At 39.5% G+C, this 27,380-nt stretch overlaps 1 protein-coding gene across 1 annotated transcript; it reads right to left on the reverse strand.

Moving 5' to 3' along the window:
* Positions 1-226: 226 nt before the first annotated feature.
* LOC122758997 (breast cancer type 1 susceptibility protein-like) lies at positions 227-26,896 on the reverse strand. The gene is made up of 21 exons (XM_044013439.1): positions 26,845-26,896; positions 25,387-25,481; positions 25,211-25,264; positions 24,714-24,794; positions 24,513-24,601; positions 24,389-24,425; positions 24,178-24,308; positions 20,763-23,318; positions 19,843-19,928; positions 18,839-18,962; positions 17,864-17,924; positions 15,244-15,347; positions 13,588-13,793; positions 13,423-13,510; positions 11,652-11,729; positions 11,114-11,154; positions 10,162-10,245; positions 8,436-8,493; positions 4,378-4,451; positions 3,628-3,688; positions 227-394 (listed from the first exon to the last, which is right to left on the reverse strand). The coding sequence occupies exons 2-21, from the start codon at positions 25,458-25,460 to the stop codon at positions 300-302; spliced, it is 4,182 nt and encodes a 1,393-aa protein (XP_043869374.1). The 5' UTR covers positions 25,461-25,481; positions 26,845-26,896; the 3' UTR covers positions 227-299.
* Between the last annotated feature and the right edge of the window lie 484 nt (positions 26,897-27,380).

Raw genomic sequence — 27,380 nt, forward strand, 5'->3', positions numbered from 1 at the left:
AGAAATTCTCCACTCCAAGAGAACAAAGAAAAAGCTAGTAGAAGTAATGCAGAGTTCACAAGTGTGTTGGGGTAACAGGAGCAGCTAATGAGATGCATTCAAAGACCCTGGTAAATATCGTCACTTCTGCAGGGTCCGCAGAACACAACGCATTCACATATACACGTTTTTATCTTCATTCACCGATTGTAACATATTTGGAGCAACAAACACAGCTGCAAACGCATCAATATTAACCTGTTTATTTATTGTAGTGGACATAAAACAGAGGTGGAAAACAGTACAAGTATAAAACACCGTCACAGCGAGTAGCGGTTGTAGTTTTGAAGGGTGTAGGTTGCAACGGTGTCCAAGAGCCAACCACGCGTCACAACAGTGGCTTCTCTGGAGAGACCTGTGAGATGGATGATTAAAACACGACATGTAAACATGTGAGATTCTCATGAGCAGAGGTGCAGATTTACAGCAAATAGAATAAGAAGGCTTATACATCCATACATGTTTAATAGTTTCTCTTATGATACTCGGAGCCATCAGTAACGGCATCAGACAAAACACATGACATTAAACAATCTTTTTTAACTTACAAGAAGTCTGATGTTTCTCTGTAGTGACAGTTGACAAAGTCAGTGCTCTGCATGCCCCTATATGTTTGAGCAATATGTGGCTCTATCTTGCCGTTGAACAGCCTTTTCAAACAGGTGTCTGAAATTCTTCATTCACATTGACCTCATTTACACAAAGTAACCACACAGTGCAGGAGACCAGCAGTTCTCAAGTGTCCTAAAAACACAGATTTTCTCAATGGACTTTGGTGCGGGACATTGAACACAAACTAGAGCTTACTGGAGAGGTGCACACAGAGGAGAACCTGACCTCAAACACTAACACCATAAAAGTGAGCAGGATGGCACAACAGACTCTACTTCCCGAGGATCCTCAGGAACAAACACTGCTTGCGCCCCTCCACTGCTACTCCATAAAGATCACATTAACATCTTGTATCTGTGCATCCTGAGATAGGTGCACAGCAGAGGAGAGGAGGTCGTCACCATTGCCCAGAAGGTCATTCGATGCCCAAACTCCTCCCAGTAAGAATAAAACAGCTGCACAGTTCTTGTTGCCCTAGTAGGGCGCAGAATATTTTCAAAGATCCATCCCATGCCAGGGACTTTCTGTTTTTTTTTTTTTATCCAAGTGTCTGAAATGCACTAAATGGCTGTTGTAAGGGACTGCGGAAAAAAAACAAAAAAAAAACAAAACAAACAGAGCGTGAAATGGGACAGGAGCTGACAAGAAAGAAATATTATGACAGACTGGGTACTGTGGGAGTTTTCTAAGTACAGAAAATGGCAGTGATAGAATATAATACATGCAAGCTGCCACTAAACACCACAGAAGAAGAAGGAGGCATTATCCTTCACAGACACTGACACCACAGCATTGCTGCTGGAATACTGCACAACAAGCCATTGGACATGATCACACATTTTCCACACAGACAACTCAAGAGTGAAATGACTGAAAGCCTGGTGCCAACTACTGTCCAGAATATTTACATATACATACTCTGCTTCATGAAGTCATTCATGTATCCTCCCAAAACTTTAGTCCATCTATATTTTCACTTCAAACAAAGACGGATCACAGACAGAACAAAGAATACTTGATGAAAAAAGGTTCCCGGAAAGGTTAAGTTTCCGGGAACATGTTGACGAGACAACAACCCCGGGCATAATTCAAACATGTTGCATGACCCGTTAAGGCAATAACCTCGACTAAAAAGTCCATAAAATACAACCTGGTGTGTGAAAAATACATGCAAAGTTCCATTACATCAGCCCAGTGTCTGTGATTTCAATCAATGGTATAAAAGAGCCGGATAAAGGGATAAAGAAGGAGATTATAGAGGCGCTGCTCCTTCACCTAGGACTATGTGCATTAAATATGCAGCAGTGCAAGTTAGGATGCCAGGATGAGGTAGGAGGAGGAGGAGGAGGAGGAGGAGGAGGAGGAGGGAACTCAGTGTCACTTTCTCCATCTTTGTTTCAAACTGTCATCTCCCCTCGCTCCACCGCTGCTCCTCTCTTCTGTGGCCCGACTTGTTTTGACACCCCCTTCACTCTGCTGCCATGCTTTCTTTACTCGCACTTTCCTGGTAAGTCACTCCCTCGCGCTGTTGTTGGAAAAGTGTGTCTCATTTTGGCTGCTACTGTGAGCCATCTCACTGATCTGCCTGTCACTCTGCGACTGGTCCTCACACACGCACATATGCTCACAAATCTGCAGACTACAGGAAGAGACGCATGCCAGCGTCTTCAGGAATATCATTCAGAAATGACTTTAAACGTCTTAATCAGTCGTCTGCAAAGTCATATTTATTTTAATCAAAATATCAGTTCTAATATTTATCTGTCAATCAAACCTGGAAATGATGATGTTCTCAAATGTCCTGTTTTGTCCACAAACCAATTATTATTCAGTTTTAATGAAATGAAGTGAAAACATTCACTTATAAGAGGCTGAAAAATCTGAAAACTTGTTTTGATTCATTAAAAAAAACACTCAAACTGATTTGTTGATTATCAAAATAGTTGATGATTAATTTAGTAATCCTTTCAAGCCCTTATCGATTCACACTTTTCAGAAAAAAGAAGATAACCCTGATGATTATAAATCAGCGACAAAATGTGTTTTAATGCATAACACACAATCATTAAAGCTGGAGTAAGCAACCTATTTTTGGCATTGTTGATCAATAACACCAAAATAACATTTCAATGAAATATAATCAAGTGACCCAAGCCAGAACTAAACTTATGCATGTCCTCCAGGTTCTGTTAGCAGCCTTAGATAAATCTGGCCTATAATGACTATAATAATAATCAGAGAGGGAGAGAGAGGGCGCCTCCTATTGGCTGTTCTACCAAGCAACTGCAAGGAAACATGAAAAGATCCTATTTCAGTATCACAAACAACAGTTTAGTCTAAAAACAATGAAAAATTTATGACCGTGCTCATCTGTGGAGACAAGCTCAGGACACAGAACTGTGATCCATACAACTAATGATCTGAAGATGAGACTCAACACAACAATTTCTCTATCACTCCTGAAATACTCAGTTTTAATTGTTTATATGACAAAGAGATAATGTTTTATTTCAGTGACCTGACACAAGAAACAATTCCCATGACAAATGTTAGAAATAAATCTTTGTCTGATATGAGAAAACCACAAACATGACAAAATAACTTCACATTTGGATACTAAGTCATCTCAAATCTTATTGCTTAAATTTTTTTTTACTAAAGTTAGTTTAAAAACAGCCTCTCTTGTTTCTAACACAATCAAGAAAGTTTTTTTTCTCTACCGTAAGATCAAAACTGAGAATATTAAGATTTACAGATAATACAGGGGTAGGTTTGGATCAATCGTCTTACAAAACGGAAGGTCAGATGTTCAATCCCCGTCTCCTCTAATCTCCCAAGCGCAGATAAAGTGAGAAAGTTGCATCAGGTCGAGCATCCAGCGAAAAAAAAAAATCTATACCAAATCAAGAACACGAATAGGGAACAATCCGAAACCTAATAGGGGGAAGGAGGAGAGGATTTGCCGATAAGACTCACTGCTGTATGCGGACGACAACAACTCCGGTCCAGGCTGGACAATAAGCAGCTGATGAGACTTCTGAGACACAAAAAAAGATGAGATCGAGACAATTTAGAGACAGTTTGTGATGGGGCAAGTGTGTACAGACATGGACTCACTGACAACCACACAGATACAAGAAATCAGCTGTAAGATTATACTATATTGAGCTAAAGTGAATAGTTATTAACATAAAAACACAGTGGTCATAAAGTAAATCAAGAACATGCATGTTCTAAGAGATAATCATATTTTCAGCCATCATTGTTGAATTTAGCAACATATAGTATCTTGGTACTGATACTTTAGAGATCATTGATTAAGTGTAAGTTACATGTTACATGTCACTTAGCAGAGTTACAGGGTTACAGAGTTACAGGGGTTACACTTAGCACAAGTTAAAGGGTATGGATCTATCTAAGGACTATTATTGGCTGTAGGGATTTTTTAAATGATGATACATACATTTTATTGTATTTATAATATGCTAAACACCGTATAACTAACGTTTTAACGAAGAAATCACACCCAGGAAAAGTAATTTATTGTTAAGACAACTGCAGCCTTGTGAATTGCATCAACTCTGCAGGTAATAGTTGGAATTATTTACATGGAATAATCACATTTTTAATAGTTCACACACAATGGTCAAATACAACACAGGTCAACATGCACATGTCAAAGTGACTGTTTTTGAGTCCATTACAGGTGAGACTTGGCACCCTTACCTGTTTACTGTCGAAGAGAAGTGGATCTTTCACTACAGCTGCACCGCAGAGCTCCACCATCCACTCCATTTCATCTAAGAGAAACACACACACACACAAATGGAAGGCCACATTTGAAAATGCATCGGCGTACGCAGCAAAAGTTTTATTCTCTCTGCTCTTGCTCCTTCAGACCTGAGGGCATACAGACACACAGAGAGCAGACTTATTTCAAGCTCAGACTTTATCAAGACGGATGGAAAATAGATCAATATTTCAGTCTCCACTCCGATCAATATGTACATCTCACTTAATAAGTCAACACACACATTTAACTCGGTTTACATCAGAGTGTGTTCATCTTATGACACATTGCGGCAAACACCTTTAAGAAAATATGAAAGACCATCGGCTCCTCTCCTTTATGTGCTTGAATACAAGAACACTCCATCAACACGTGGCGCGCGCTCAGGAGAATCTCATCATCCAACACGTGCGATTAAATAATGAATGCAAGCCTGTTAGGATGATGAAAACAGACGCCGTCCTCATGTTTGTGCCATGTTTAAGAAGGTCTTTAAGCTCCTCACGCAAGCATAGCAGATGTCGACCCATTAGCCAAGCATCATCGATCCTGCAGTCAGTGGGAGGAAGCTGCAGGAGCACTTTAAGGGCCGCAGGAAGAAGGAAACAGCAAGCCTCCCGAGACCTTCACCCATGATCTATCCGTCCATTCATTCATGTTCATGGAGAGCGAAGAGGCACAAAGTACTTCGCACGAAGGACATCTTTAACTCCGTCTCCATCTGGGAGTTGGAGGTCATTAGTAGTTTTTTTGACCATCAAAAACTAAGTTCATGCAGAAAATACACATTCAGTTTTCGAAGAGAAGAAAAGCAGAAGCACTTTAGTCGCACAAATGAAGACTCACATCGATTCTTTTTCAGGGATAATCTGCAGGCAAATAACCAACACCATAGAAACCAGTGGGCAACATATGACAGCATCAAACCGTAAATGCCTCACACAACTCCTACGTTTGATTTGTGCGTTCTACGGCCCGCGTTCAATCCACCCACGCGCTAAGATCCCGTGTCACTCTTTTAATGTAGTGTTATGACAGAGGATAAAAACAGCACAGGTTTCGAGTTGTTCTCAGTTTCAGTTAAAAAAAAAACTGTGAGAGCGACTCGGGTGCTCTTTCTTCTTTTAAGGTCTCTTTTATCTTTAAAGCAAGATCTAACAAAGACACTCAGGAACTGAACGTCAATAAAACAGCTTGAGTGAGGTTGAGAAGAGTAATTCTTGATCGAGGAGACGAGACAATACAAACAGCACGACGGCAGAAAAAACAAATAAACAAGGCAACAACACAAAGACATTTTACATTAACTGTAAACGTCCTTTGGTAATTACAAACATAAAGTGACGCACTTTTCTTAATAAGGCACTGAACAAGAACAAAGACCAGCTCGAGGGAAAATCAAAGTAACCAGAGGTGGATGGGAGGAGGATGGATTGCTCGCCTCTCAGTGCAAACATATAAAGAAAATTAGTTTTATCTCCAACAATGAAACTCAATTATCTGAATGAAAACGTCTGCAAATTATTTATTTTTTATTTTTTTTGGAAGAAAACAGAACTTGTATTTGATAGTTGCAGGTTTCACATAAAAAATAATTACACACACCTCTGTGGACCGCTCACTGATTCAACTTCTTTCTTCTGGGATGTACAGAGAGTAAACAGTGGTAAACCTAAATTAAGTGCAAGAAACATGACGTGACGTGAGACATGGAGACATGTTATCATGAGGCCATGAGGTGATCATCATCTGCTGTGTGGACTTATTTTATGCTAATGGTGTGTTTCCACCAGCTCGCCTCACCTCGCCTCGGCACGGTTAAGTTGCGTTTCCACTAGCATAGTACCTGGTAGAGCTGCAACTAACTATTATTTTCAGAATTGATTAATCGGTCGATTATTTTCGCGATTAATCGATTAATCACTTGGTCCATAAAGTATCAGAAAACCTTAAAAAATGATGATCGGTGTTTGTCAAACCTGGAAATGATGATGTTCTCAAATGTCTTGAACCAAAAATGATTCACTTTTAATGATTTCTTTGTTTTCCAGAGCAAAGAAATGAAGAAAATACTCACATTTAAGAAGCTTAAACAATCGGAAATCTTGTTATTATCACGAAAAAAGCTTTGAAACGATTAATCGATTATCAAAATAGCTGTTGATTAATTTAGTAATTGATGAATTGTTTCAGCTCTAGTACCAGGTACTTTATTTAGTACCAGCTCTGGAGGTTCCTGAGGCGATACTGTGTGTGACGTCGTCAGACTGGCAGCCACTGATTGGCTGAGTTCCGTCACAGGAAGAGACGTCCGACACAAGAATCAAGCCGAACAATGCCAGTTAAAATTACTTAACAATCCTAAACACGTAGGTTAATCTCCAAAAATTACCAGGGAAATGTCTAAAATCTCAGTTTTTAACAGAGGAGTCTGGTGTGTTTAGGGACAGCGCTGCTGATCGCGACCGGCATCACAAACCCTGCCGCTGTATTTCAGTCCAGTGACCGTGTCAGACAAGGTGGAAGTACTGATTCTAGTGATTCAGTTACACTGAAAACAACTGCTTAACAAGTCACTAGTGTGTGTGTAAAACGAAATCACCGCAGTTTCATGCAGCTGTGCTGTGATGACTCCGCCCACGTTGAGTAGGTACTTTTTTTTTGTAGTGGAAAACCAACCTAAACCTAAACCTAAACACAGCAAAGTGTGTTTTTGTTTGTGGGGAAACCATTTAATGAAAATGTTAACCAAATCCCATTGTGGGCTGTTTATTTAAATGGAAGCAGAATATTTATTTATACAGTTGGACCATTTGGTTGAAATGGCCAGATTAGCGCAAATCTGTAATTAACAGTTTAACTGTTTAAAATGGGTTTTTTTTAAAAAAAGGGGAGATACTGAACGTTGAGTTATCGGAATCTGTATCAAAACATCCCTACTACAAGAAAGGTGTGCACTTCATATGGAAATACGGCCGGCAGTTTAGCACTGCGTATCTTAGGTAATGCAAAACAAAACCAACTTCTTAATTATAGAGAATTTCATGCTGGAACTATTTTCTTGGAAAGGTAAAAAAACCAAACTTGAATGTCTCCACAGGTTACAGGAAGACAAGACTTTGCTCTGTGCCTCTATGTAACATCACCACTGATTATCATTCTTGGCACGAGGTGAAATGAGCACATTTATCCAAAACGTCAAAGTGTTTTTCAGGACCACATTAACTTGATTGAAACTATTGGTGGAGCTTTGTACTGCAGTCATTCCCAGACACAGTCAGAACCTACAGATCGACCACAGGAGACTTTTCTTTTTTTTTATATATATAGTTGCCAAATACATTTGCTGAATGTTTCTGCAGCCTCTCTCTTTAGATTCACTGAAGTAAGTACAGATTCACTGAACCTCCACACAATTAAGGGAATATGTCTGGCGTTTCTTATCCAATCAACGTCAAAGTCAACACTTCACACACTGCTGGTGCCCTTATACTAAGGTGCCCTTGTCAAGCAAACAGTTGGGACAGTTAAGTGATTATCAGACGCTCCTTGCATTTATAGATCCCTATCTGCAGTACATCTATAAGCCATACGAGGGAGCTTATCCTGTTAACACCACAGTCACAGTTTGTGCCATGAATAACCCATAATTCAGCAGTGGGACGTACAAACTGGATGCTTATTAGGCTTATTTAAAAGAATGACTGCAGCAATCGACTGAACTCAATACGTATTGGCATAACCAGAGTGGGATGCAATACTTCAAAGCAAACAGGCCACACTATCACATTTGCAAGTGTAAAAATACGGTTGCACGGCACACATTTCACTCTTTCAAAGTGAGCCCACGTTGTCATGACAAACATCCACATCAAGAGCAGCACCAGTCACGTGTATTTGCACGCTGAATTATTTCCTTTAGTCAATATGTCAAACTTTTCTTCTCATATGGAAAATGTCCTAGTTAAAATGTCACACTATTGATGGTGTTTACCTGTAGTCATGTCTGTGAACGGCCCCTTGAAGCAGATCTCGTAGCCTTTCATGAGAAGCTACAAAGGGAAAGCAAAAGTGACACTGTGAGGTTTTCTGTTAAAGTGCAAACTGCATAAAAAAAACCCACTTCTCATCGGTAACTTTTGAAAAATAGAACAGCCATTATAGCCAAACACAATTTTCAACACCTGAACCTGAGGAGCTTGTAAATATTTTGCTTACACTGTAAATTCCAGAAACACAGAAGTAACATCACGTTTCAAATGGGATTAAAAAAAAAAAAAAGACGACCTATCCAATTCCAGGGACAAATTGTTTTATTGCACCCAGGGTCAATAAACCTGAAAGGGAACGGTTTCCTTCAATCATGGTAACCACAAAGAGGAAGTGCACGACTTCCATCACAGCCTCATCTCGCCTATGACCAGATGGCAGTGTTTGGAAGATAAATGTGGGAGCTGCCCGAGTGAGAAATACTAATTTCTCACACACCTCTGTCTGTCCAAAGTGATCATTAGCCAGAGGTGCTCAGTGAGATGAGAAAGTGTTTCTATTAGATTTTTAATTTAGACAACAACTAATGTCCTTCAGGGAGTATTAGAGTGTGTGTGACATGATAACGTGAAAACACACACACACACACACACACACACACACAGAGTGCTTCTTTCATTCCCTAAGCATCAGCATTCAGCTGACAGAGTCTCTCCTCATCCATTTCATCTGTTTGCCAGCCCGGCGCAGGTGACGGAAAGTGAATATGAAGAGGACAATCAGTCTGGCTCCATCAAAGTGTCAGCGCAGAGTTGAAGCCACTTAAATGAGCCTGAAAATGACTGGCTAATTCAATTAGCAGAGGTTCTTCAAAGGTAACGGTATGACCAACATGACATTTAGCCATTTCTAATTTTCCCCTTCAGTGGCAGCAGGCCTCACACCAGGAGGAATATTATCGTTCGCTTTTCACAACAAGGTCTGAGCGGAGGGGCTGAGGCGAGTTAAATGAAGTCCTCCCTTCTTTACTGTACGCTGACTTTCTCTCCTGTTAAAAGCTGAAGTGTGTGGAGATTTACATAACCTGTGTTTGCTTCATCAGGCTCTAAGCCCTCAGGACATCTGATATAAAACAGAACAACTACCAATCATCAGTGCCGACGTTACGATGTCAATAGGACCCGGGGCTGGACCATGGGGGGCGGGGCTAGACACCTGGAAAGAAGCCCTCTGAAGGCCCACGCTCCATCGATCAGATCAGAAGTCATGCTGCTGATGACGTGACATTATTTGCAATGCTTCAATCGCTTAAAAATGATGTCACGTCGTGCAAATATGCACAGCTGGTAGTATTTACAAACAGACAGGACCTTCCTCGGATGTTTAAACTGTCTGACAGACATCCTAAAGTCTGTCCTGCAGCGATGGAGTGATCAAATTTCAGCCCCTGAAACAACCAACATCTCCTCTCCTCCCCCGTGTAGCTGAATTCAGGCATTTCTATTTTGTAATTCATCGCACGTCATATCTAGCGCGTTTCTTTGCGTGATGCCAGTTTGTTCGGCGCACCGCGTAATTTATCCGATTAATCGCATCGTATTTGGTGAGCAAAACAGAGGGTGCGTTCGTAACTGACGCCAGAGTTATTTGCACTTATGTGCTGTTTATACGCGACACAGTTGGTGTGCAAAGGCAAAGTGACTGTCTTGTTCAATGTGTGAAGGACTCACATTACTGTCCTCAGTGGTACGAGCTCTCGAGGGGCCCTGGTGGTTTGGCCCGTTCACGACATCACCTTTCACTTCAAAGAGACTCTGTGAAACAAAGACAGACAACTGAGTTCAGCAGCCGCAGCCTATGGACTGTAAAACTGTGAAATACACAACTGGACTTCCTTGAGTTGATCTGAACTAACTACTGAAGAATATTAATATGAAAATTCACTTTTGACTGCACTGAAGATGCCAATCTTTATCTGATGGCCTATTTTTCCCTATAAACTCTATGACTTGAATAATAACAAATTATACATGAGACAAATAATCAGACATTCTCACATAAACTTTTGGTTGGAAAAAATAAAGTTTTAGAGACTAAACAGCATTTATCAGGTTTCTGACACCAAAAAGTATAAACTGAAAGATAAGATAAAATAGTCCTTTATTTGTTCCCTAGTGGGGACAATTACACAGTTACAGCAGCAAGACAGTAAAGATAAAGATAATAAATAATAAACATGCATTACCAAAAAAGAAAATTACAATATACGAAGATATTAACACTCTGACTATAAAAAATTAGTTAAAATAGAAATGTAGAATGTACATTATTAAGTGACAATAAACCCAACAATTTTAAATAATCTGCAGTTTATGCAAAGTATTGAATTCCTGTACTGTTATTTAACTGTCCATAAAAATAGTACATTTTACATACATAAATGCTTATAAGTGTAGGGAAAAGGTTTCACGACAACCAAGCTGGGTAAAGGATTAAACTTGCACGGCAGAGGGCCAGACACAATAATTGCTGAGGCTAATGGGTGACAAATAATTCATGTGTTATCACAGTTAACCTCGTGAAAAGATTCACTGTGAAGCATTAATTTAACATTAAGCCATACAAAAATGTAAGAGGGCGTCACCCGCTTGCAAATTTAAGGAGCACAAAAGCCAAACATACCTCGTCGAGGAGTTTCTTTTGTTTGAAGCACTCGGTAATCCCTGCAGAGAGAAACGAACATGTATGAGCTCAGACAGCACCGTGTATTGGGCAACACTTACTATTACAGTACAGTAATGATATGGTAATATTCTTTGTAATAGGAAAGTCATTTTTTTTTTTTATCTTGGAAGTATGGAAGGATGAATTTTAACTTCATAAAATGGTAATTATCAAATTAATATTCACAAACCTTTCCCTGTGAAGGCGTTGCACTGATTTCAGTCTATTGTAATTTTTATTACCGAGCTGTTAGCTGGATATTACTTTTGAAACAACATGGTGCTGCTATAATCGTCTCCGTATCACCTCACTGTTATTACCAAGCTGGAAATTGCTTTAGAAATAAGTCAGTATTATCATAATATTATCTACCTATTACAAAACTTATACCATACAGTTATGTAGCTCCATTTATTCACACCTAACCCCTCCATCATCTTGATGTTATGTATTACAAATGTATTACTAATTGGTGTAAAAGTGAACTAGGACTTACACTGGAAGCTCACGACCCACTTCCTGCCTGCAATGCCAAGGAAGTATTTCAGAGTGCGCTCGCATACCAGCTGTTCATCTGGCAGGGGAGAGGAGAGACCAAGCAGGGATGCGTGAAAACATGTACACGGTCGGTATGCTCTCTCTCTCTCTCTCACACTCACACGCACACACACACATGCACGCACACACACACACGCACGCACGCACAGCCTACACAGGTGCATCTTTGTAAAGATAAACATATTCAAACTTTACATGACTTCTCTCTTCAAAGAGGATATATAAAGATCTGACAGACAAGCAAGAGCTAAGATTTATAACATGACGATACTGCACTCTACAGCAGAGGTCATTTAGTCTTTTAATTAACTGAATAGTTTGCCTACTCATGTCCCAGCAGATGTAGGTATAAGTTTACTTCACTGACGAAAATAAATAAACGTAAACATTTTGACACTAGTCGTGTCATATCGGGAGATCTTGGTGTATTTGCCGTTATCTGATAATACATTTTAAAGCCAATATCTGCCGATACCAATATTGTGCATCCTTGATTTATAACATCACTCCCTCTAGTCTCATCCTGATGTAATGACTCCTTTTGCATGTTTACCTCCCTGTTTGTGCTTTTCCTCTTCAAAGTGGTTTATAATGAAGTTTATTTTGGTTTGATTCTACATCAATCTTCTCTGCTGATTGAAAAGCAAGTGTCACATGACACTGCTAAAACACAGGGAAACTTCATGGTGAGGGTCAAGTGGTTGGATTATCCGTATTATTGGCCTGTCGACTTCCTTTCAATATTTGATGACCTTTCGCCACACACGCTTTCGTCCAGAGCGTCTGCATCTTATTCACACATCATTACTCTGGCACAGTCTGAGGTTAAAAGGGATCAAACCTTGACCATCCGGTTAGATAACGACCCTCTCCACCCACTCATCCCCTCGCAATTAAATGTAATTTGCTTAGCTATAAACATGTAGTCTGAATTCCCTTTTAAGATGATTACAAATTTAAAGTGTTCTTTATTTTCTCCAGTTGTTTTTTAGGTTTAAAACCTACTACCTTTATTCTTTCAGTCCTCAGAAAGAAGAAAATGATTGTTTTAAAGTGATATATTGATTATGTATCATTATGTCACATGCATGCATTACTTCTTTCCAATGTGATTTTCAAAAGCCAACATTTGCACTACCAATCAAAAAGAGCCAAGCAGAAATTACTGATGCCAATATAACAACTTTTTTTTACAAAAGCTTCAAATAAGACACGTCTTCCTTTTTGACCTTCAAGCTCAAGAAGCGGCGCCACCGTCCCTCTTTTTTTTTGGTTGCCTGGGAAACACGCAGCCATTAAATATGGCTTCTTCAAAACAATCCCAGTTAACATGCTGCTTCAGAAGACAGCGAGCTCTGAAATTAAAAATAATCTACCAAGGAGGGTAATTAGCAACAAGTGTGTTAATGAAAGAGCGCGTGTGGGTGAGAGAAACATGGAGCTCATCTCTGAGGAGCGCTTTTCAGTGACGCACGCACACGAACGAGCTGTAACTGCATGTTTGAGGCGAATGTACTCATGGAAATGCAAATGTTATTGCTTGTGGAATTAATTTAAACAGTTTAAGAGCTGATTTAATTGATTTACCGTGCATCAAGACGATCTCAGAACCATTCATTGAGGTGCAGTGGAACAATTAAAAAAACACAGCAGCAGACTTCACAACAGTGCAACACACACACATACAGCCTGTATGCAAGCACACTCACCTGTACACATGATGACATGGGTCACCTCTGATGTCACCTGAGAAACCACATGGGCGCCAACTCGCTTGGCAAACCTCTTCACCATTACCTGCCAATGAGGTTCAATGAGTTTGTGTTCCCTTCAGTGGAAAGTGTTTAATAAACTCAATTATTGATGCCTGATACCTGCTCGCTGGGCCCTAATCCAGATGACACCAGCACCAGCTTAGCTTTACCTCCGTCTTTCGGGGGTGTGGTGTTTTCTTTGTCTTCTTGTGCATCTGACAGTGAACTACAGCTCTTGGGCGTTTTTGCTGCTGCATGTGAAATCGTCGTCTTGGAGGCTTCAGTGGCTTGTGTGCTCTGCCCCGCGTGTGTGCAATGCTGCACAGCTAAAGAGACAAAACAAACAGAGACGGACTCATCAGACAAAATTATCTTTAAATAACACACAAGCATGGTTTTCTGACACACGTCAAACCCCCATAATCCAAACAGGAACACTGAAAGCTGTAGTAGGTCACTTATGGCCATTATTGTTGTTCAATCGTGCCTCTGTTTGGTCTTCGTGAACAGAAATGCCGTAACATAATTTTTATATGCTTAATCTGAAACAGGCTTTGTCAAGCAATACTATCAAACCTGACTGAGGGAGCGTTTGTGTGTATAGAGGCAGCGAAGGGACAGGCGGAGCCAAGACATGTTTAATCCGTCAGAATGTTGCATGACTGCGTTTTTTTGAGCAGTAGAATTTATTTCTGAAACTTAGTGTTTTCAGTCATACTCTAGAGTAGCACAATGTTGCTGTTGCCGCTGTCACTTCCTGTGTGCGCTGCAAGAATGTCACCGGGCGACACCATCCAAACACAGCTAGACTGAGAAACTTCATCATAGAATTCAGTGAATTAATCCGACAACGATTTGAATGTAACAGACATTTGTTTACGTTTAAAAGTTACGCACTGCGGTTTCAAAAGACTCAGCTCCTCAGCCAAACTTTACTGGTAATAAAACATTTTGAAAAGCATCACCAAGAGCAATTTACCATACATACAGTATCTCCCTGTGCATATTTGATTTAGCACTTGGGGGTTGTATTACTCTGCTGACCCATTGCTTTTGAGCCCATGCAATATTTAAGCTTGTGGAGGATAAAGCGGCAGAAGACGGATGGATGGATGTTGATTAAAAAGGAACTTGTTGCTCAGCATCAAGAGGCTAAAAAATAAGCTTTATGAGGACACTCTGTTCTCACTGGGACCCTGTCCTTTGACCACCAAAGTAAACAAGTCAACTGGAGTTAGTTCACCACGATTAGCAGTGGGAGTCACCACAGAAAGATAACAATATCTATTGATCTATGGGGAAGTTATGTTGCTGCTTCTATTTATTATTATTGTTGTTGTAATACTTGCTTTTTTACAATGGGTCGAGGAATATTGTGGTCTCCTCATCCGTCCTCCTCTCACCTGCTGTATCTGTATCACTTTCTGCTATTCTTTCAGCAGCGGGAGCTTTTCAGTCACGTGATTTCTATACACCCACTTTTATTAGCTAAAACCTTTTCCATTGCACTCATTCACAATTACCTTTTATTGATATGGCAACTTTTTCACCTCCCTCAAGCATAACAACTTTAATACAATATTTCACTACTTTATTGAATTCTGTGTGTTTCCATTCAGCTGTTTTAATGCGCTAATCGAAAATGTGCATTGAAATGGGCCGATGGAAACACACTTTATGATACTTTCTGCTAATGTGCTCCTTAGAAAATGCATTTAAGCCTCACCAGAAAAACACAATTACATTTCTTACAACATAAAAAAACAGCAGCCTTACTCATGTCTGAATTGCCGCCACGCTTTGTCACGCTGGGCTGGACGACTTCTCTGCTGTCAGATGCTCTTGTGCTGGGCTCTGGCTCCGCATCTTGAACACCTTTCCTGTAAAAGAACCAAGTGAAGATTTGTGAACAATGAAGTAAAAGAGCCAACACTGTGTTCACTGCAGCATGAGACACCAACATGATCTGGAAGATAATAAATTGAATATATTTACTAGTTTGGTGATGTGCATTTAGATGTGGACCACTGCTCTAAAGTAGCTTGAGTATGAAAAACTGCATTTGAACCAGAGATGGTTTGTTTTTCACCTGAAATAAGAGCGTCTGACATATGACACTAAATGTTTCTGTTACTGTAGGTCATTGCTAGACACAATGACACATTTCTGTTGTGTTGACTGCAGAAAAAAAAATGCTGTACCTGGAATTTAAAAGACTTTTGCCCTAGATGAGCCATTAAGGCACTGGATTAATAATATCATATACTAACTGCACTTCAACTGATTTGTCTAATGTAATATTTTGCTTGTAAATCATTTGCAAATGTGAATATGTTCAGGTTTCTTTGCTCCATAGAACAAAGAAATGATTAAAGCTGAATCATTTTGGTCTGTGGACAAAACAAGACTTTTGAGAACATCATCATTTTCAGGTTTGAAAAACACTTTTTCAACATTTTCTGACATTTTATGGACCAAACAATCATTCGATTAATCGAGAAAACAATAGACAGATTCACAGATGATGAAAAGAATCGTTAATTGCAGCCCTGTCTGCAACCAATGACCATCTAACGTCTATGACCCACAGATATAAGCAGAGTATCTCTGCTCACTTGGTGCTTGTGGAGAGTGGAACAAATCACAGGCCAAAGTCATGTGATTGATTTGAGTAATAAAGAAGATTTCTTTGTTTTTCTATGAAAAATCACCCAGGTCTGACGTGTCTATGTTAATTATTATAGTTAAAAAAAGACAGATGACTGCACACTCAAGAAGCTGAATAACAGGAATTTAAATCAACAGTCAATGTTTCATTTTCAATTAAAGGAGCTGAATGAGAGCCAAAAAAAAATCTGCACTGTGTTACATATAAATGTTGGATCGGAGTTTAGTAACAAAGAATCTCAATATCCCATTCCTCATGTTCTTTATCATCAATAGGTTTCAAGCTCTTTTATAACTCATGTAAATTAAGTTCTGGAAATCTCCACATATCTTCCCAGACTCAAATCAAATTGGCGACGTGTCTACATTTAAATGAACTGGGCCAAAGTGATAACAGCTTATTGAAAACTTGTCCTGTCGTCCGATGGAAACTATTAAACTACTTTCCAGTCTCACTGCTGACGCTCGTGGAATAATATTCCATATGATGCGCTTCTTAATGTAAAGTTTGTACAACTAAGCTCCGCCGTGTTTTCATCACCCACCCCTTCTCTATCTCCTGCGCTGAGAACCATGCAAAGCACGGGGGTGGGGGGGTGTATGCAGTCAAGCAGGAGAGATGAATTACTGTGGCAACACAAGTTTCTCTCTAAGTGCTCTAAATGACACATCAGATGCAGTCAGTAATGACTTTTTTATTCTCCACAGCATAAGCAGATTCGGGGGTTCATTAGTAAGATTATCCGCCTGTCCTCTTAAGACGCATCACCCTCTGAAAACACAACTAGCAAAACACACACACAGACACACACACTTTCTCCATCACTTACAGACTGAAAGAGACCAATTACATGCCACTTGCTTCACTTATTATTCCCCTTAATATGGTTGTACTGAAGTATAGCTCAATTTAAAATGTATTAACAATGTATACAACTCACTGAGGAGAGAAATGAAACGCACCGAGGGAGGCGTTAATGAATTAGACTGTTATCAAAGTTAAAGCTTTGATTTTCAAGGATTTTGACGTGAGTGGCCAACAGTGAGCCAGCTGGCTGGTCAACTGAACTGCTGAAAGAAACGAGTATGTTTATACTTTACTCAAAACTTGCCATCTGTTAGGAGTGCTTTTATGGTCTGTGTTGTTTATAAGTGCTTTTCTAGTCTTGACGACCGCTCATAGCTGCTTTACACTACAGTTTTGCCATTGAGTCGCACTTTCGTACAGTGTATCAGCATCTTTCATACCCATTCAAACGCTGCCCGGCACAGCTGTAAGGAGCAACATGGGGTTAAGTGTCTTGCCCAATGACACATCGGCATATAGACTAGCGAAGACGGGACTAGAACCCACAATCTTCGAGTTGATCATTGTTAATTTCTTGATGGTAGCATAATGAGAAGATAATAGCACTGTAATATTTGTCCATTTAGTATGAAGGTCCGGTTATGACTGGAAACAGGAGAGCAGCGTGTACCTATCAGGACTTCTGAACCTCCCTCATTAAGACATGTGTGTAATCCATACTCAAATCAACAATTTGCCATTTAGAGAATGAAATTTGTTATCAGCTTTCCAATTTCTGAGACTCACTCAAGTGTGATGTTAGCAGCCCCTCTAGCCATTTCCTGCAAACTGAAAACAAAGACTAAAGGTGGCAGGGAGGTGAGTTTTATCTGTGGTTTGACTGTCGTTTTCTGACAGACATTTTAACAACATATCACTTACTGCTGCTCTGAAACTTGGCATGTGTCCTTGCAACTGGGGTCAGGCCTGTCAGTCTCTGGGCCTGGAGACACAAAACATCCATTGGTCACCTTTGAATACTTGCATGAAGTCAAACTTTTAAATTAAAATAAAAGAAAGCTAAGTCAAACAAACAAAACAAGACATTTAAAATGAATTGTATCTACTTTGAATACTTCAACAAACAAACAGGGCAAAAATTAGTAGTGACAGATAGATGGCACACTGGTTTTCAGTCTTGCAGGTTTCTAAATGATTGAGGTTCAACCAATAATTAGAAACTCATCAGTAAAGTGAGACATGACAATTCTCCCTGTGTGTGTGTGTGTTTTCTACGGGTAAGTCCGGTTTCTTCACACAGTCCAAAAACATGCAAGGGTTAATAAGACACACTAGATTGACCACAGGTGTGAATGTGAGAGTGAATGGTTATACCCCACCTCTCCCATGGACCCTTATGTGAAGGATAAAGCAGTAGACAATGAATGAATTAATGAATGAATTCACTTTGTAACTGACAGTTCAGAATCAAAACCCAGTTTAATGAGTTATCAAGAACAGAGTGCAGGAATAACTCAGGTTGTGAGTAACACGACCCCTCTGCGTCTGGTCTGGTGCGGGCAAGTCAGTCAGTTGTGATGTTTTGGTGATTTGACAGCTGACGGAGGTGACATTTTAGAGCTGTGATTGTAATACCATGATTATGTGATATTTTCTGCTTATGGTCATCATACTGTTCGAATCTCTTCGAATGTTCCCTGGCTTAAAATCATCTAGAGGAAGGCAGAAAAGCAACATTATTGATGCCAACTGCTGTAAAACACCACCACCAAAACAAGCAACTGCTCACATTTCAGAGGCTACAACCAGGGAACATTTCGGTACTTTGCTTAGAGGAAAACAATCCAATAACCATTTCAGCTCTAAAAGCCCATCCTTAATTTGTTATCTGCTTACCTGTGACTTTGCTGCCTTGATTTGTTTCTTTGGCAGGACTGCTCTCTTTCTCCTGAAGCACCTCTGACACCAGAGCCATCAACTTCTCCAGCCTCACCAGCTCCTTCTGCATTTGGATCTTTTGCTTTAAAGAAGAGGGGAAAAAAGTATGACATAATAATAATATTAATAATAACAACAAACGAGTCATGCACTTAAATGAAATTGAATTTTGAAAAAAAAAACAAAAAAAAAACAGAGGTGAGTCAGCAAGTAGGAAATGCTGTAATGCAACATTTACAACACAAAATAAAGGAATATGATTTCAGGGTCCTGATGACAACTGCCAATCAGTGAGGGCCAAACCACAAATTCAGCCAGTTAGTCTTTATTGATAGGGACAAGGTGTTTAGGAGAATACTTGAGAAAGAAGGTGATGACATAATATCTAGGGTATTACAGAACTCAAGTGACAGCAGTTTTCTCTTAGGTTGGTCGATAAGAACAGTGTCTAATTCTTTGAGTTAAGCATGCCAGTGCATTGAATATATATACACAGACACACAGCACAATAACACCAAGTCTAAATATTCTCAAATATCTCAAACCCTGTCCCCTTTATAAACCTGAGGGCGTTAAACTTTAACTCCCTGTCAAATACAGTCGACAGATAATAGTGAGAGTGCTTGAAGATGGATGAGGTAGAAAACAAGACTCATCTCCGAGGCGGCGTTTCCTCTAACGTAAATGAAATGCAATTTAGAAAGCTGCTGAGGGGGACATATTTTACTGAGCGAGGCAGTCCGTCATCCTGGAGCTGACAGATGTAGGCTTAGAAAAGTGTAGTGGCTGCCCTCTATGGGGCGTAACATGCCGGTGCATCAGTGTACAGCTGAATGCATAAACACAATGCTGAGCATGCAAGAAGACTCAGTAATTGTTGTTCAAATAAGTGGAAAGAAATCTAACGTTGATCAGCAGTTGCTTAAAACAGAGAAAGTAACTGAGAGCTTAATTATATTTACCTGTGTGTTTACCTGGACCTCGCTTGAAAATTGTGACGACTCCACGATCTCCATGGAAACACCATTGTCATTTACTGGGACCTCACCTGCAGCAACATGATAGTTTAATTACCTTGTGTCCAAATAACTGAGAAGCAAACATGTACAGTGGCAGATAACAGAGAATCAGGGCAGAGGATGTCTTTCATATGTCCTGATTTGCTTGGACACGTCCCTAAACCACCTTCAAATGTGTGATCTTTAGAAGATGGTCCTGCAAGTTCCAGCGTAGAGCTGAACGATTTGAAGAAAATTGCAGTATTGCAGATATTGTCAGAAATTGATGTCAATTGCAAGAATCTAAACACTGTAGTCGATACAAAATCACTGAAAAAGAAAATGGTTGGACAAACATAATTTTGTAACACACACAGGTAAAATAAAGTTAAAATAACATCTATTCACTCTTTGTTTTCCACATGAGGGTTCATCCTACACAGGTCGCCAGTCCATCGCAGGGCGAACACACAGAGAAACAACCATTCACTCACACATTAACACCAATTTTTAACATTAAAGTGTGAGCCATGGGTCGAATATGCTGTGTAGCACATCCAATATTGTAAAGCACCCGTAACCCTGGTTTACTTGGCAAAGTGCAACTCAATAACGTTTATTATCACCATCAATAACATCATTATGTTATTAAATTGCAGCCTTTGACATTTGCTAATTGCTTTGTTTCAGATTGCTAATTTAGTTTGAAAATGATTAAACGTTCAGCCTGTTCCAGAGTAATGCTGAGGTTATTTTAAAGCACTAAAAAGTCATCAAGGATCCACTTTCATCCTAGCAAAGGTTACATAGTATGGCTTTTTTTAAAAAGAGTGGATTTCATGTTTTGGAGGCCGAAGCCTTAAAAAAATGATTTCTCTACTTACACTCTTCTGGAGTGCCAAACAAGTCCACAGACGCTTGGCTGGACTCAACACAGTCCGGGCTTGGGCACGAGGGGGGACGACACAACCGTTCAACAGCTTCACTGGAGTCTGGCTGCTCCTGAGCCACAGCAGCTTGAAGAGCCGACTTCCCCAGAAATTGAGACAAACTCGGTAAGTCCTCTCTGGATCCACTGCAATCAGACTCGGGTGAAGACTCCAGCCTTTGCGTCTTTCTTTTTCTTCTTGGGTTGCTGTTGATGGAGGAGTGCGAGCTGAGCTCTGCACTACCACTGTTGTTTGTCTTTGTTTCGTTGGCATTCATTTGGACGGCTGGTGTTACCAGGCCTTCAGGCGTTAAAGAGTCCGCAGCTAAGACATCATCACGCGTGTTGTCTGGGTGATTTTCAACAGCGTCTGTTGTGTCCTTCCACTTCTCAGCATCTCTTTTTGGACAATCAAACTGGGTGTTGGAGATGTGAGAGCACTCTGAGGCTTCATGTAGCTCCTCGTGATTAATGAAGCGGAGCCCGGAATCTATTATTTGAGGGACGGCAGAAAGATGGGGACTTTCTTTTTCACATTTTGATACTTTATTAGGACTGAGGGCACTGCTACACCCAGAGAGACCGATAGTAGCTGCACCATCCTGACTTGACCAAATGATGACAGGGCCCATGGCTTCAGCCACCACCTGTTTCTCAACTGTTTTTCTTACTAGGGTAAGTGAGTTAGAGGGGGAAATCAAATCCTCACACAATAAGGATGATTTTAATGATTCCTGGTTGGAAATTTCATTCGTCTTTGTACTGATCTTTTTTGCAGATTCGTCCCCCCTAATTTCAGTGCCGTGCAAACTTCCTTGGTCAGAGCTACGGCTTCTTTTCACACAAGGACCACCGAGATGGAAAGATTTCCTTTTAGTGGATTTAAAGCTCCGGAGCAGTTGCTCTGTGTCCATCTCGCTGTCGTTCTTGTCCTCCTCCTTTTCTGTTTCTGTTATGGCATGTTTAGACTCACGAGCTGACTGTTCAGACTCATTATCTTTGAGTGCTTCATTGGTCTGACTGTTACTTTCAAGTGTTGGATACACCACAGTCGGTTCTTCTGAACTTGCAGAAGCTGGGACTGCAGGGACATGACAAGCAGCACTGGCTTCAGGCAGAGCTTCAGCATCGGGCACTTCAGCAAAAGACTCCTGTTCTTGGTGAGATGTTTTCTCACACTCCATCATTTCAATTCCTCCCAATTCTTGATCATAAATACATCCGTTTCTTTTCATTAGCTTTGTCACGTTTCCATTCTTAGCTGATTCAGTTTCACCGTTAACTTTCTCCGATTGCTTTCCAACACCGTCGCCTTTTTCCACGGCCTTGGCTTTCAAGTTTACCTTCTTCTGGCCTTCCTGGACTTCTTCAGTTAAAAGTTGAAGCCTTCTGCTTCTCCTCCTGCTCCTCATGAGAGGGGTTTCTTGATCCTCACTGCTGGGATAGCTCTCAATATGTACCTGAACCTCGTCTGATCTTAGTCTGGTCTTTGGACTAGTTTCACCAGCTTGAACACTGACTAGAACAAGAGGCTTTGGCACTTTAGCTGGTTTGCCTTTCTTCTTGTCAGTCTTCTTTTGCTCAGCTGTTTCTAACTTTGTTTCAGCCTGCTCCTTTAAATCACTGTCAACCTGCTGCGGGACCTCATGCATTCTTTTCTTAGAATTTCTTTCTGGCCGTGGTTGTAAAGCAGGCACAGGACAAGGTTCCTCTTCTTTGCTTTGTTTTTCTTCACTTTCAAGCAACTCTTCCCTGTATTTGTCAACATCATTTTCCTCAACACCTTCCATCGGTTCGGCTTCTTCGGAAATTTCGCTGCTCGTGTCATGTACTTCGTCTGCTAGTGACTGCTCTTCCTCCAAGTCGCTCTGATGTTCATCTTCAAAGCCTGTTTTCTGTTTTCTTGCTGTTCGTGCTTGAAGTGGAGGACAAGTGCTCCTCTTCCCTCTTCGGTCTCGCGTGTAGACAGCTCCAAACACGTGCTCTTCAAGGGCTTTCGCACGATCCTCTCTCTTAGGATTTACGTCACTTCTGTGTAGTTTGACATCTATTGTTGAAGAGGAAGAATCGCTGTCAGAATCGTTATCGCATTCGTCTGCTTTTTCTAGCTCTAGACTTTCTTCTGTTGGAACTTTCATGAGCCACTCTGCAACCTTCTCTAGACTTTTCTTCTGTTTTTGCTCAAGAATCTTGTCAGGCTCCGGTTTCTTTTTATGCTTCTTCCTCGAGGACTTCCTTAATGGTTGACAGACAGTCTCATCTGGAGTTGCTAGTAGTGGAAGAGAGGTATTCTTTAATTTACTAGACCTTGTTTTGCCTCTAGTTTTGGCTGTTGTCTTTTCCATAGCATCAGCCATGTCTGTTTCTATTGGTTCCAAGTTATCTGTCGAGCTGCGCACTTTCTTGTCAGAAGTTGGTGGGGCATCACCAAGGCCACTGTCCAGGCCTTCGTTTTCTGTCGTCAAAGAAGTTAAATCTTCAAGTCCCATTAGTCTTGCAAATCCAATCTGGGCTAAAACATTGGATGAAAAAATGGAACATAATGAACCTTTTAGAAAACAAAATGAGTTACCATCATATGTTCTTATTCCCTGCACTAAAAGAAATTCGCTAATCAAGCAGTTATCCTTTTTTTTACTGTTTTGAATGGTCAATGATCAGTGCATAGAAATAAAATATAAGTCAGTCTAAAATAGGTTGTATTTAGCAACACAAATATCACAGAGAATAATATTACTATACTTATGATTTAAGATTAATTTACAGCTTAAACCCTGAGGATTGCAATTATCCCTTCTCAGGCAAACAGCACCACCGTCCATTTGATAATCCTTAAAAAATTACTTAAGTACTTTTCCTCACAAAATCTAAAATTGTTTGGACAGATATGTGCTACTACAATTGATTGCTAAACTAATCGCCAACAATTTGGATAACGGATTATAGAATATAATAGAAACTTTATAGTCTCCATACAGAAACTGTTTTTCATTGAATTCACGTGTTCTCTACTGGCATGCCCACACAAGCAAGACAAAAACATGTAACACAACATTCAGCATGTACCCGTTATGTCCCTGGATTATTGATCTGTCTGTTCTAAGAAATACAAAACTAGATCTGTTACTTCAGATTCATAAATATTATTGTGGTTTGGATTCTTTGTTGCTTTATGTTGCTAAATATCTTTGGGTTTTGGACAAAACAAGACATTTAAGGACTGTAATTACAAGAATTTGAGTCAGAATTAACACCATTTCTCAACACCATCTATCAGGAAAAATACAATTCTGTTTATTATACTCTGGTGACTGAAGCTAATGCGGTAATCGAGCTGATGTGATGACACCAATATTTACAAAATATTTTACCTGCAATCGTTGAAGAGTGGGACCTTGGCAGATCATCATGCTCTGCATTCTCCACCTCGTCAATGTCAGTGACAGGAGTAGCTTCAGGCGACATATGTAGAGGAAGTGTGGAGGCTTCAGCGTCAGAGATACTGCGAAGAAGAAGAAAATGCTAAATTACACACAAGTTCAATTAGATAACATGGTTTAACCTGATAGTTATTATTTTTACCCTGTTGGTTTTTTTTCCAGGTTCATTCCGGTGAAGTCTGAAAATGTAATAGAAGTTTTATTGGGACATGTGCTGCAAGTCAAGACCACAATTTCCTTTTTAAAAATGTGCAATGTGATCTTACAGTTTGTGCCCGTGTCATGTTCATATGCTTGAATCATGTCCTGCAATCCTCCTACAAGTCTCTGAAAGCCAGGACTTTCCTGCAAGCTCCTGTGTACATCACACACAAACATATATTAAAATATAATGGCATATGTATTAATAATGCATTTTCAATCACTCAAGTAAATGTCAAACAGTGTTCTTATCGATTTTGTCCAACCTTTTTGTGATCTTGGATTTACAAACTGGACAGTTGCCTCGGTTTTGTTTCGAGTTGTCCAAAAGTTTCCCGATACAAAATCTGGGAACAAAAGCAACAACAAATGTATTTGTGCATATTAAAATAAACAAATATAATTACCAGATAAGATAAGATAATCCTTCATTGATCCCACAACAGGAAAATGTACACTGTTACAGCAGCAAAGACAGCAAGGTAAAAGTAATAAATAACACGCATGCATTCTCACATGTATGTACAAAATAGAAAAAAATATTGACAATTAATTAATAAAATATACAGTATAAACATGACATCACCAACATATAGACAGCATGAACTTGATATATACAGTGTAAACATTGCCAGGGATTGCACACTCCACCTTTGTACTACTTCTATCGCACAAGGGATGAGTTAAACGTGGTCTACTGAGAGCAGTGCTTGTTGTACATGCATCGTTTTATAAACATAAATAAGATTTATAAGATCTTTACTTGCAAAACTGATGGTCACACTTGGTTGATACCGGTGCTGTCAATAAATCCAAGCTACAGGTGAAAGACAGGATTAGTGAGATCACAGTATGACAGTTCATTGAAATGAGAGTGTAATATTGTTCTAAAAACACTATAGATGAAGCAGAAGTATTCATGTTGTCAATGACTCTCACCATATGGGACACTGCAGGGTCTCCCACAGCACTGATATACCCTTTTTGACATCTGCTGCCTTTGGGGTTTTCATGTTGATTTTTAAAATCTACACCTGTAAAATCAGAGCACACAAAGAGACTGTAAAGAACAACAAACTCTATGAGAGTATACCATGAGAATATTGATGTTATGTTGTAGTTGACAGGTAACCATCCTTATAGGATGGATACCTTCACTCAAAATGTATCAATGTTATCAATATAACACCATTATTTTGTCATACATAATATAATACAGTTAAATAACTCTTGTGACACTTGCTATTATGACTTCAGCTTCTATCAATCTATCTATCTATCTAGTTAATACTGTATACAGGAAAGAAGAGGAATAAATAGCATAAACAGGCACAAACAACACATTACACAGAATCATAACAGCTGCCGAGTAACATTATTGTGTACAATTGTATACTACTTAGACAATATATATACACACATTATATATGTATACAATACTAAACATTATTGTATACTACTGACATACACTGTGATAAATATATATGATATAAAGATCTTCTTCCCTATACTCCCATGCTTTCTCCTTGATAGTAAATATAAATATAATATATTGTAATCATAAATATATTGTGTGTCAACAGCCAACTCAGGGTTTTTGTTTCATTTATTTGACTTTTATTATGACAGGACAATAACAATGTGCACTTTGATCATGTCACATACTGTATAGTGTACATAGAGTAGATTATGCTGTTAGAAGTGCAGCCGGTGATGCGTTATCTATCAAGGAAATTACAGTATACTTTTCTGCTGGTTCCACTGGAACTGTTGTACAGCTTGACTTGTGTCACAGCTGCTGTTGTTACAATGTGTGTAAACCTGGTTTTCAATTAAAATTGACAAAAGATAAAGGTAAACTGCAGCCAAGCAGCACAGAGTTCCATTTGCTCGAGGCTGTATGCTGAATAGGAACATATCTTGCAAATGAAATTGTGTTTCACTTTACTTTTACAGTTTACATGACACATCATCGGTGCAACAGTATAACACAGTAAACAAGATCTTCTAAACATGATTACTTAAATCAGTTAGCTTTACATGCTAAACATCACTGTGTTAAAATAGCACTGAATTGTATTTGTTAAGCTCAACGTTACAAACGGCAAACATGACATGGCACAGTATTGCACCGAGATACGATTGGGAAAAAAAAGTATAAAAACAAACACTGTACAACAAAATATACATTTTCAGTTCGTTTTCGGTGGTCAAATACTAACCTAAACAAAACTCTGATTTGTTGCTACAGTTTTAATGGGTTACACAACTCGACAACACGACACTTCTAAACTCGAAGACGCAACAGACGAACCGTGTGCTGATGACAAAGAGTACACGGTATATTTTGAAACATCATTGTCCGATGCGGTGAAATAAACATGTAAAACTATTTACCTTGTTTTCAACGAACCTGAACAGTTACCAACACAGGAAGCATCTGCTTCAGTTTTCCCGCAACTACTTTCTTATTCTGCTGACCGTAAACGGCGTTCAGCTGCTGGTGCTACATTGCCACCTAGTGGTCGGAGTCTAAGAAGTTGTTCTTATTTTTTTTTATTATTTCATATTTTTTTCTATTGATTATTTTAATATAATAATGTAACACAATTAATATGGAATACGGTTTTAAAGTTTAATGTCCACGTGGGATTAAGACCAATTTAAAGAGAGTAATATCACTTTAGTATTTTGAGGGGGAAAAAAAAGATATGGACTAGTAGTAGTAATGGTAGTTACTTATTTTAATACTTTTTGAAATATTAAACTATTGTGCAACTTTCTCAGGGCATGTAAAAGGCAGGTATGGTCGAATGCACACAGATCAGTGGCAATAGCACGAGAACTAAGCATGACTCAGCATTCCCAACTGCATTTTCTGAAGAAATGCACATGTTCTAGTTACATTTGGAATATTTAATAATATTTTTGCT

This window comes from Solea senegalensis, linkage group LG18 (genome assembly GCF_019176455.1).
Source record: "Solea senegalensis isolate Sse05_10M linkage group LG18, IFAPA_SoseM_1, whole genome shotgun sequence".
Lineage (NCBI taxonomy): Eukaryota > Metazoa > Chordata > Actinopteri > Pleuronectiformes > Soleidae > Solea > Solea senegalensis.